The sequence below is a fragment of the Ascidia mentula genome, chromosome 5 (genome assembly GCF_947561715.1).
Source record: "Ascidia mentula chromosome 5, kaAscMent1.1, whole genome shotgun sequence".
Classification (NCBI taxonomy): domain Eukaryota; kingdom Metazoa; phylum Chordata; class Ascidiacea; order Phlebobranchia; family Ascidiidae; genus Ascidia; species Ascidia mentula.
Genome location: NC_138570.1, coordinates 22035787 through 22046026, shown reverse-complemented (window position 1 = coordinate 22046026; position 10240 = coordinate 22035787). Strand labels below are relative to the sequence as shown.

The 10240-nt window shown below is 36.0% G+C and overlaps 3 protein-coding genes across 4 annotated transcripts; 2 read left to right on the top strand and 1 right to left on the bottom strand.

Moving 5' to 3' along the window:
- Nucleotides 1–7: 7 nt before the first annotated feature.
- Nucleotides 8–3333, top strand: LOC145902255 (nuclear inhibitor of protein phosphatase 1-like). The gene is made up of 10 exons (XM_082990154.1): nt 8–136; nt 226–286; nt 1274–1427; nt 1700–1810; nt 1870–1958; nt 2211–2343; nt 2523–2587; nt 2705–2807; nt 2867–2949; nt 3014–3333. Exons 1-10 carry the CDS (start codon nt 72–74, stop codon nt 3146–3148), a joined length of 999 nt encoding a protein of 332 aa, XP_082846280.1. The 5' UTR covers nt 8–71; the 3' UTR covers nt 3149–3333.
- LOC145902256 (uncharacterized) lies at nt 3162–4508 on the bottom strand. The gene is made up of 6 exons (XM_082990155.1): nt 4365–4508; nt 4146–4272; nt 3717–3945; nt 3510–3553; nt 3343–3445; nt 3162–3292 (listed from the first exon to the last, which is right to left on the bottom strand). Exons 1-6 carry the CDS (start codon nt 4487–4489, stop codon nt 3162–3164), a joined length of 759 nt encoding a protein of 252 aa, XP_082846281.1. The 5' UTR covers nt 4490–4508.
- A 216-nt stretch (nt 4509–4724) lies between these two features.
- On the top strand, nt 4725–10196 carry LOC145902270 (ADP-ribosylation factor GTPase-activating protein 1-like). 2 transcript variants are annotated; one of them, XM_082990178.1, is made up of 9 exons: nt 4725–4866; nt 5131–5298; nt 5860–5973; nt 6299–6402; nt 6487–6596; nt 6942–7120; nt 7370–7519; nt 8041–8099; nt 8734–10196. In XM_082990178.1, the coding sequence occupies exons 1-9, from the start codon at nt 4807–4809 to the stop codon at nt 9086–9088; spliced, it is 1299 nt and encodes a 432-aa protein (XP_082846304.1). In that variant the 5' UTR covers nt 4725–4806; the 3' UTR covers nt 9089–10196. The 2 variants fall into 2 exon arrangements, with proteins under 2 accessions (XP_082846304.1, XP_082846303.1); XM_082990177.1 differs by having other exon boundaries at nt 6939–7120; nt 8734–10190.
- Nucleotides 10197–10240: the final 44 nt, after the last annotated feature.

The window sequence follows — 10240 nt, the reverse complement described above, 5'->3', positions numbered from 1 at the left end:
GCTCATGTTATGTTGTTGAGCCAAGTGTTCGTACTTTTGATCAATATATATTATTGGCAAGTGCCAGGAAGATGGCCAAGATGAAGTCTAGTAACGCGACAATCGTTCTCAAAAACGACTATGAAGTACCGACATGGTGAGTTGTTTTAATTTTTGTCAAAGACTATAGCCTAATTCTCTGACAAAAACAGCAATATTGTTGAAACGGTTTTAAATTTTGTTTAGGGCTGGAATTGCACCACCTGGAACACATCTTGACGTGATGAAAGGGGACAAATTGATTGAGGTATAAATTGTATACATCGCATGCTCATATGTGTACATAGATTAAACTGTTTTAACCTAATTATCCTCATATTTTGCATGTTTCTGTAGTCATTTTTAAAGGTTTTGTTCTTGCTAAACCCATTAGGAAACAACATTTCAATATGTTTGATTAGGTTCCAATAACATAGATGTTTTTATAAGTTAACTTGTTTAGCTTAAGATTATTTTAAGATGTGTTTCACATAGCTACACAGATACAAGATTATCTGCATTATTTGAATCATGTTGTAAAAAAAGTAGTGGTAATCCAAACCAAAATCCATCTTGCACTTTTTCTTGTGTTTACAATAAAATAAACTAGTTTGTGTTTAGAGTTCAGAAATTTGTAACTTACATGTTCCAACGATAATTTGGATGCATTGAATTACCCAAGTTCGAATTATAGCTTGGGTTATTCAAACTGAATCCCACAACAAATGATTGCTAGGTTTTTAGGCCCAATATCACAATTATTGATGTTGCGTTATGCACCTAAGCAACAGTTTTTAATGTATTTGTTGCAAATCATGTTCAATGCATATGTGACAAATTCACATATTATAAACCTTATGTTAAAACACTTTTATTTTTTTGAAAACATGTTTTGCTTTAATAAGCATATTCAGTTCTTATTCAAATAGAATATTTAAGCGAAACACAGGAACAATATTTACAGATTTACTTAATTCTGTGAATACAGAGACTGGCCCATTCTGTTGTTAACATTGTAATGTTTTTTTCTGCAATGTTTTTCGTACCTGAAACATGACAATGTTAGCAACAGTATGAGCCAGTCCTTGTATTTTCAAAATTAAGCAAAACATGTTTTAAAAAAACAAACGTGTTGACACAAGACTTAGAATGATTGAAATTGAAGTTCATTTGTCACAGAAAAGAAGAGTTGATCTTATGTTCATTTGGTGAGGTAAATATTTTCCGTGTGATTAGAAATGATATTTTTGTTCAGAAACTAATTATTGATGAAAAGAAATGTTATTTCTTCGGGAGAAATTCTGATTCATGTGATTTTGTGATGGATCATGCCTCATGTTCACGAGTTCATGCAGCGCTCATGTTTCACAAACATCTAAAAAGAATGTTCATTGTTGATTTGGGAAGCAGTAAGTTCAGGCTTGTTCAAAATCTCCGTAAAATGTATCTCTTGTTTTCTATTCAAATTCCTCTATTCAATCTTAAAAATGTACATCTGATCATGTGTTTAAATTTTCACTTTTTAGTTTAATTCAAATCTAAGAAAAGTTGAGTTTCTAGAAATGATTATTCTTCAAAATGTCTGCATTAATATTGTGTAATGTTATCCAGTGTCAAAAAGTTGTTGCTGTATTGTTTGCAATGGGCTAAATTGACATCACTGCACCATATATTTTGCAAGTGCACGGATCGTTTATTCGAAACCTCCGCTTGGAATCAAAGAAACCTACTCCAATTCCATTTGACACAACTTTCCACTTCGGAGCCTCCACCAGATCTTTTATACTAAAAGGTTGGGGTTCTGTTTTAATTTGTAAATAATGGTTGTAAGTTTGTATGATGTCTATGTAGAGCGACCTCCAATCACTGCCCAAGTTGGTGACGCAAAAACTGAAGAGGATATGATATTTGATCTCCCTCAGGAGGAGGAAGAGCTTGAGGTAAATAATATTTACCCATCTCCATTCTGAGCACACATGACTCCACAGTAAACCACTCACACAATTTTAATGCTTCATTGTTTTTTACTTGTTTTATTGACTTGTGATGTTAAAGGTTCATAAATTCATAAAGATAACTGATTGAGTCGCAATCACGGAATTGTTAATTTCAAGATAAATTTTGTCTGTTTTGCTGATTGATTTGTTATCATTGTGAATATAACTTAGCGTTGTCTGAACTGTGATATTTAGAATTTGACGGAGTTCAACACAGCCCACAACAAACGTGTAACTGCTCTCCAACTGGAGGACATGACTCCCAAGTTTAAAAGACGAAAAAGAAAAGCTGTTGGTTTTGCTGAAGATGAAGAAATCATAAACCCCGGTAATTTACAGTGAAAATTCAAACAGTGATCATTGTGGATAGATCTGTGGATGTTGGTTTTATAGAAAAAATTATTTTGCTACAAAAGCCATCATTTGTTTCTAGAAGTGTTTTTCAAATATAATCCATTCTAAATAACAATAAATTTACAGGATTTTTACATGACTGTTAATTTTCAGAGGATGTTGATTCATCTGTTGGAAGATTCAGAAACATGATATCTGTGCAGATGATCCCAAATAAGGTAATATATAGTAAATTATCACAAATGTTAATCTTGTCAACTTTCGGTCAAATATATAATAGTGCTGCATGACATGATATTGGGACAAGTTACATAAAAACATCTGTAATGTTTCAGCGTCCTCGAGAGAGCACAGGTTTAGTGTCGTCGACGACAGAGGTAAAAAAACACATCCAGGAATTTTACAATCAGGGATTGTACGAAGACTTGGACAAAGAAGGTGGATTTTGTGGCAAAGAAACTTGCATTTTTTTTTTCATTTTTTTTATTAATTTACAGAAATTCACAAACCTGACCCTGTCCCTTCACGCATGAGTGGTTTTGTCCCAAATCTTGCTCCAGATGTTGATGAGTCAACGGAGGTAAATTTGTGTGCAAACCAATCAATAGGGGAATGACATTTAACAAAAACATTTCATTACTCAGGTTGCCATAGATACGTCACTCGCAACACAGCGACCTCCAGTGTTTACTGAAAAAGCAAAGGACGCTAAACAACGAAAGAAATATGTAAAAGAGGCGTGGCCGGGTAAACGCCCCGCCCCCGCGTTGTTGGTGTGACGTCACGACGACGTCACTTCGTAAAAATGGACGAGTCAAGAATCCTGCTATGTTTTCTGTTCGTTCTGCGACGTAGCGGCAACAGAGGCTTGTATGATGTCATAGTTGTTGTCGTCATGGTTTCTTCGGCCTTGACGTCACAACCTGCAAGAATGTGTGTCGTCATTACGAGCACTCTTATTACGTCACAATACCTTGTGGCGAACTCCAGTTATGGTTGGTTTTAAGAGGGAAAAATTTTCGCTTCCGCGGATTCATCTTCCACGCGTGTGACGTCATAAAGTCGATCTCCTTCATCTGAAGAAATGTCGCCATTGTTTGTTTTTGAAAATATTTTTATATTTTGGTGCAAAAATATTACCTGGCACGCCGGAAGCAAAATTACAGGGTCAGTTGAAATCGATGCTGCGCATAAAAGTTAAGTTGAGAATTCAAACAACACAAAACTGTATGGGAACATTTGTAACAATCGCACTATAAGTTAGCTGTTGTTTCCTATGGTTCGTTGAACTTGAAGCAATTTGTTGGCAATAAAATATGCTGACGAGAAAACCGTGATGTTTCAAACCTTTTGTATTTAACTCCACTGGAATTATATTTGTGGCAGCTTTCGGATTATTCCGGAAACGTTCGGTTAATTTCGGAAGGACTTCAAGTTGTCGGAAAGCCGACCTGCAGGTAGATAGAGGTGTCGCCTGTTGCGTCATACTGCTCTTTATGATGTCATGCTTTGAGGATCTCTTAGATGTGGTGACGTCACACACGGGTTCATTGTATATTCGCAGAAGGTGGAATGCCTGGAGAAATTATTTGTAACATGGTTTCATAACTTTTCAATGGAAATGACTTCCTGGCGACGATTTAAAAGTATTTTGCATCTTTGTTCAATAAGTAATTGCCCAACCCAGATATAAACAAACTGCTGCTGGTCATGTGAGCACCTCCTATACTCGTGTAACCCATCAGTCCGCCTGTTACACTTGTAAAAACTCCTAACCTTTCTCGACTGGGGATTATGACGTCGTCCTGATGACGATGGTCGAAGTTTGCGCCGGGAAGATTGTTTGAGATTGAACTGTGACATGTAGTTGCTACGTAATGTTTGTGACGTCACATAGGGAAAGCTTTCAAAAATAAACATTGATTGTAGAGATACACGTAATCATACAAATATAAAACGACAAAAAATGTTGAAAATAATTTATTAAAAACCCACCTTAGATCTTTAGCGAATGGATAAACGTAAGGTCTCTGTTTCTGAACAAGAAGTTTAGCATTTCGGATAGGCTGCTGATTTCCGATGGTTTCCGGAAATTTACGAAAGTCAATATATTTTTGCATGCTAAGTCATGATACTTTGGTGTCCATATCTTGTAAACCAAGTTCGTCGAGTAAAAATCACTAAAATAAGGAAATTATTTAGGTTTGTTACAGAATAGTTGGTGTTTGTGACGACAATGAACACACCACGTCATCGAATCAGCTGACTCAGTTCGTATTATTTTCACAACGCTTCGGCCATACAACAAATACCGACATATATTCTTTTGACTGAATAGTTATGAGGATATGCTGTTGTGAAACGGCGTCTACCGCTTGTGTGTCTATTCTCAATATTTATTCATCAAATTTCGAGTTGAACACAAACAGCTTTCCTGATGGCAAGTCCAAAAACAAGGAGCGTTCTTAAGGAATTAAAGCCAAAGAATGGCAACAAGGTTGGTTTCTTAGTAGATCTCTATTGTTGAACTTGAATGGTTTTCAACATTTTGATCCAAAATAGTTCTATTATCAATAAAATGAATAAATTTACATTTTTGGGGGGTACCTCTACACAGGAAGTATCTACTTGTGTGCCACTTATACTGTAAGTTGTATGGTTATGAAGTTTTCTGTCTTAAAATCAATTCCATAAGATTTATGTTAAAAATTTAGATTATAATAAGTTAGATGGAGTTATTAGGTGCTTTTGTTTTTTTCAGACGTGTTTTGAATGTGGGGCACTCAACCCCCAATGGGTTTCTGTGTCTTATGGAATCTGGATTTGCCTAGAATGTTCCGGGAAGCACAGAGGCCTTGGGGTTCACCTCAGTTTCGTTCGTTCTACAACGATGGACAAATGGAAGGATGTAGAACTTGAGAAAATGAAGGCATGTTTTCTGAATATCGTTTATGAGCAAAATGTCTCATGTTTTGTAAAAAAAATGTGTTTGATTCATTCTAATATGGATTTTTCTTGATTAATTTTGTGACAGTATTGGCTGCTAGCTTAAATTTAGTTGCTCTTTCAGATACTACATTTTGTTTCCAACACATACAAACGTTAATGCACTGAACAAGTTACACTGCATTTTGCCAGTTGATATGTCAAGCACTGTTTGCTTTTTCGTGCTTACTCATATGTTCAAAGTACCTTGCAAAAACTCCTTATTCACGAAAACAGAGCCATGTTTACTTGTATTTAAACTTGAGTCTAAAACTGGAAACTATGTATGTACAAACATGCTGTTAATTCATCATTTGAATATTTTCACATTTTTCCATCTCTGTTTGCCTTTTAACCAATGTATTGATTGTTTGTTTAAATTGATCTACAGTCAATAACCATGAAGTATTGGTTTTTGTTACTTTGTTTCAAGAGTTGCCAAGATACAAACCTTACACAAATACAAAACCTCAGAAACCAACACATTAATTTTCTGTTGACTTAGGTTGGAGGGAATGATCCCGCTCGTAACTTCTTTAAATCTCACGACGATTTTGATGAGAATTGGACGATTCATGAAAAGTATGGAAGCAAAACGGCAGCGTTGCTTCGTGATAAGGTAAACAATCATTTTGTTTATAATCAACTGTGGATTGACAAACATAAAAAACACAGTGAAATTTTCCAAAGTTTGGATGTTTGTCCACATGAATGACCGAAGTCAAAAATATGAATTAGGCATAACCCACCATAGAAATCACCCAGCCTTTTTACAAATGTTTATTTTTCGCTGTAGCAACACCAGTAATTTTCCAAAACCAGTAGTAAAGTGTGGTAATGGTTTGCCAATAAATATTAAACATTAATTATTTTATCAATAGGACAGCAGGGTAGTTTTTCAAAAGACACCATTATTTCAATTAACAAATAGTTTGTGTCTTTAGATTTCAACAGAAGCTGCTGGTGATTCTTGGGATGAATCGACATCGTCAGCTCAAAGTTACGTTCCGGCGGCAAAAACGTCTTTTGGTCTTTCGACAACCCACAAGTAAGAAGTTTAAGTGATTGCTTTCCATCCCTCTGCAATATTCACATTCCAATTGTTCATCTTCTACATGATATTATTTTTCAGAAGCAGCTCAGCAGCATCTTCTGCTAAGAAAGATGGAAATGAGATCGATGATTTTGAATCATGGTTGGCGCAGGACGACAGCTTTTATTCTCAAAACTTTACACCCAAAGGTAGTTTTATTTGAAAAATTATGGTAATTTTCTCTGGTTTCAAGAAACATGTTTTTTTAAGGTGTGAACTCTGTTTATAATGCATTTGTTTAGTAACACGAATTCTACTGGTTGGCACATTTAACAAGTTTTTAATCTGCTGGTAAAACATATTTATGTATGTACAGTAGAATCAGTGTTTAAGTGAGGAACGGGCAGAACTACTTCGACAATAAGATTATATTATGTAGCTGGGTGGCTTGACATAGTAGTTTGAAATGGTGGCCCTGTCCGCAGCTTACATATGAATATAGAGGATTATTTGTTTGTTGTGGTGAATTTTAAACACATGTTGATACACAGAAGAATCAGCATCATCCAACCACCCAGAACCCAACTCGAAATATGTTGGCTTTGGAAATAGTCCGAACCCAAAGCAAGAAGAAGAAGGAGATTTTCTTGCCGGAGCAATGTCATCTCTGTCCACTGGGTGGCAGGTTGCAGCTAAATGGACTTCGACTGCCGCAAGTGCTGCTAAAGAAAATGTGAGTATGTTTGTTGGGCAGAAACAAAAAACATCTCCTTACAGATGATTTTAAACCAAACACACTTGGAACAAAACTAGGGCCGGACTTGTACCAAAAATCCCAGGGACATTTCAAGGTTTTCTGCTGATGACAAATCTCCATGTTGTTAAATATTAACTTGTGTGCTAATGCAGCACATAACAATCTTAAACTTTATTATTATTATTTGAATAATATTTAAAATCAATTTCACTTCATATTTTGCAGGCGGCTAAACTGGGGTCGCAAGCCTCAACTATGGCCACAGATATCACAGCTAAAGTCAGCGATAAAGTGGTGAAGCCGACTCAGCAAAAAATCTCCGAGGGTCACGTGGTTGATGACATCACATCGAGTGTTTCTTCGTGGGCTGGAAAGGTATCAACATTTCACAATAAGTTGTTTGGTTTACAAATGAGGATTGAAACTTTACCTGCATAGCCTCAATGTAACCAGTTGTAAGCAAAATACACAATAGAAATTGTGAAATGGGATAAAGTCTTCATATACGTGTACAGGCTTCATGCAGTTGAACCCTCACAATATTATTATAAAAACACAACATAATATCGATATTTTATCAGCCAACCTGTGCACAGATCAATCCATTCTCTAATTTTAGTGAAAATAAATGAAATTAAATCAAGATTGTGGTCTGCTGCTTTATTGAAAATACTGGTTTGCCAACATAGCTGTCATCAATCTTCTATGCTGTCAGATGTTGTCGATAGTTTGCAAATATTAATGGCATTGCCGGATGAACCCAAAATATAGCATGTGTTATTTCTGGTCATTATGCCTGGTAGCATCAACAATAAGTTATGTTGTTTCTCGGTTTAGAATAAATTTAACGTTACAACTAGACTATACCATGTTTTAAATTTCATTACAATTTACAGCTGACAGATTACAGCAAAACTGGATTCAGCAACTTGTCGAGTTTCATCCAAAACAAAGAGTAAGTCTGATGTTACATCAGTGTCATGTGACAAGCTGTGGTTTTAAACAAGGGGATTCACCTTAATAGGTCTATTATTAACAATGTTTTGCAAACAATGCCCACAAAGTTGAGACAGGGTGGGAATAATTGTTGGTTCGCCAAAATAATTCCACACTTACAGCATGTTCATGCCAAGTAGCACAAATTTATTTAGTGACTTGATTTAAGTTCACTTGATTTGTGACAAATGTCAACTCACATGAAAAGGTCAAGTTCGTAATGTTGCAGAATTTGCCAACCTGTTATATGATGAGGAATTCCAACAATTACTTGCCTACATGTTAATACATTTTAGTAATTAGTATTTTGTGATTCTCCTAGAAAATATCACAATATCCCTTCCTTCCATTCACTACTTGAACAAAACATAATTTTTCAATAATGTTTTTTTTAGAAAAACTGCTTAAAGCATTTTTTGACAAATCCACTTTTTTAAAGATTTAACCCCAAATAAAATAAAAATTCACAACAAATTTTTAATTTTATTCTGTTTTGTCTGTTTTACTTACAGAGTAAATTGCTTCATGAAGGTTTTTTTTTTCAGTAAATTGCAGGATATTTTTACATATTTAATAAACCTGAATATTTTCAGCCAAACACAAGAAAAACCAGATGACGTAAACTCTGAATTCTGGGATACATTCGGTGTTACAAACACGCCACCTAGTGTTGCCACATCCGAGTCTTCCAAATCTCTTTCGAGAACAGAGTTTGATGACGTCATAGGCGGGGGGAAACCGACCAAAGTGACGTCATCTCAGCAAGACGAGCTTGACCTTGAGGCTTGGCTTAACGATGGTAGTAATACGTCATCAGCTCCCGAACAAAAATCTTCGCCGAAATCTCGCGATGACTCGTGGGGAGGTTGGGAAGAGGTCGGATGGGACTCTGTCGACGTCACAAAGACGAACAATGAGATCAGTGTGACGTCATCAAAGAATGATTGAGGCTGATTGTTAGCTGGTGCTTGTATGTGTCGGTGTTTCTTATATCTCCGGGAAGAATAATTGCGACGGTTCCAACACCTATTGTTTCATTGTACTCGTCGCGAGTAACTCGATATCCGATGGTTCGGGTTTCCTTTTGACTCGCGCCACGAGTTATCGTCAAGCAACCGACCCACACTCCCACATAACCCTGCTGTGAAAGTTTTAACCCAGGAGCAACAGCAGTAGAGGAAATATATTAGTTCAGACAGATGTATGTTGTTTGTTGTTTCATTACGACTTTTTTGCCGCTATTTATGTCGCAATGTTCTAATACTATTGTTATGTCGTCATCCGCGATGTGATGTAATGCAGACGCATTGGTAATGTGCAAAACATGTTTTTTGCTGTAAAATTGTAACTATTTCTACCAATATCTACGTTTCTGCAAACCTGCAAGGCCCAGACAGCCGCCTGCCACTCGTCAGTGACGTAACAGTGTTGATTGTGACGTGTGTTATTTCAGCAGGGCGGTTTGGTTTCAATCAAGTAATCTTCGATTTCAGTGAGCATGCAGGCATCTTGTTACTACAGCCACAGGCTCAGGTTGACTCGGTGAAGGATTAAATTTTCTGTCTACGTAACTCTATAATATCACACCCAGCAATCGGTGCTTACGCTAAGCATAAGAACGCTAAGGCGGCGTTCTGCCTTAGTTAAGGCACTGATATTTTTGCAGTTAAAGTATTTGGTAAACTTGGGTATATTTGCCTGTGGTTCAACCTAACCATGGCACGAACAAGTTTGTTTGGAAATTTAAAACAAAGTTTGTGTATTTTTTCAAAAATTTCTTCATTATGAATTCTTGTTTTCCGACAATCTCATAAAATCCCTGTGCGTCCGAATTCAAAACGTAGTAAAACAGTTTATTGGTTTTTAAAATCATTGTTTAACATTTGTATTAAGTTTAAAAACAAATCTTTTTGGTTGTGGAATTTAGGCAGGGAAACTTGTTATTCCGTGAAACTTGCTGCGGAGAAATTAATCGCACGATTTTTCATATCCTATTCACGACTTACGACAGAAACAGTTTTATTCAAAATATCTGTCTCCAATCTCGTTTTTCTAATTTTATTCGAACAAAGTAATTTATATCTTTATCCTAAACATTAC

What these genes read in the sequence shown, in the direction of transcription:
- LOC145902270 (XM_082990177.1), top strand. Translation starts at nt 4,807, where the DNA reads ATGGCAAGTCCAAAAACAAGGAGCGTTCTTAAGGAATTAAAGCCAAAG. An exon ending in TAGAACTTGAGAAAATGAAG is followed by an intron (nt 5,299 to 5,859) that starts GCATGTTTTCTG and finishes CTGTTGACTTAG; the next exon opens with GTTGGAGGGAATGATCCCGC. An exon ending in CAAGTGCTGCTAAAGAAAAT is followed by an intron (nt 7,121 to 7,369) that starts GTGAGTATGTTT and finishes CATATTTTGCAG; the next exon opens with GCGGCTAAACTGGGGTCGCA.
- LOC145902256 (XM_082990155.1), bottom strand. Translation starts at nt 4,489, where the DNA reads ATGCAAAAATATATTGACTTTCGTAAATTTCCGGAAACCATCGGAAAT. An exon ending in CCATTCGCTAAAGATCTAAG is followed by an intron (nt 4,273 to 4,364) that starts GTGGGTTTTTAA and finishes TATTTTTGAAAG; the next exon opens with CTTTCCCTATGTGACGTCAC. An exon ending in TTTTGCTTCCGGCGTGCCAG is followed by an intron (nt 3,446 to 3,509) that starts GTAATATTTTTG and finishes ACATTTCTTCAG; the next exon opens with ATGAAGGAGATCGACTTTAT.
- LOC145902255 (XM_082990154.1), top strand. Translation starts at nt 72, where the DNA reads ATGGCCAAGATGAAGTCTAGTAACGCGACAATCGTTCTCAAAAACGAC. An exon ending in CATTGTTGATTTGGGAAGCA is followed by an intron (nt 1,428 to 1,699) that starts GTAAGTTCAGGC and finishes ATATTTTGCAAG; the next exon opens with TGCACGGATCGTTTATTCGA. An exon ending in TGCAGATGATCCCAAATAAG is followed by an intron (nt 2,588 to 2,704) that starts GTAATATATAGT and finishes GTAATGTTTCAG; the next exon opens with CGTCCTCGAGAGAGCACAGG.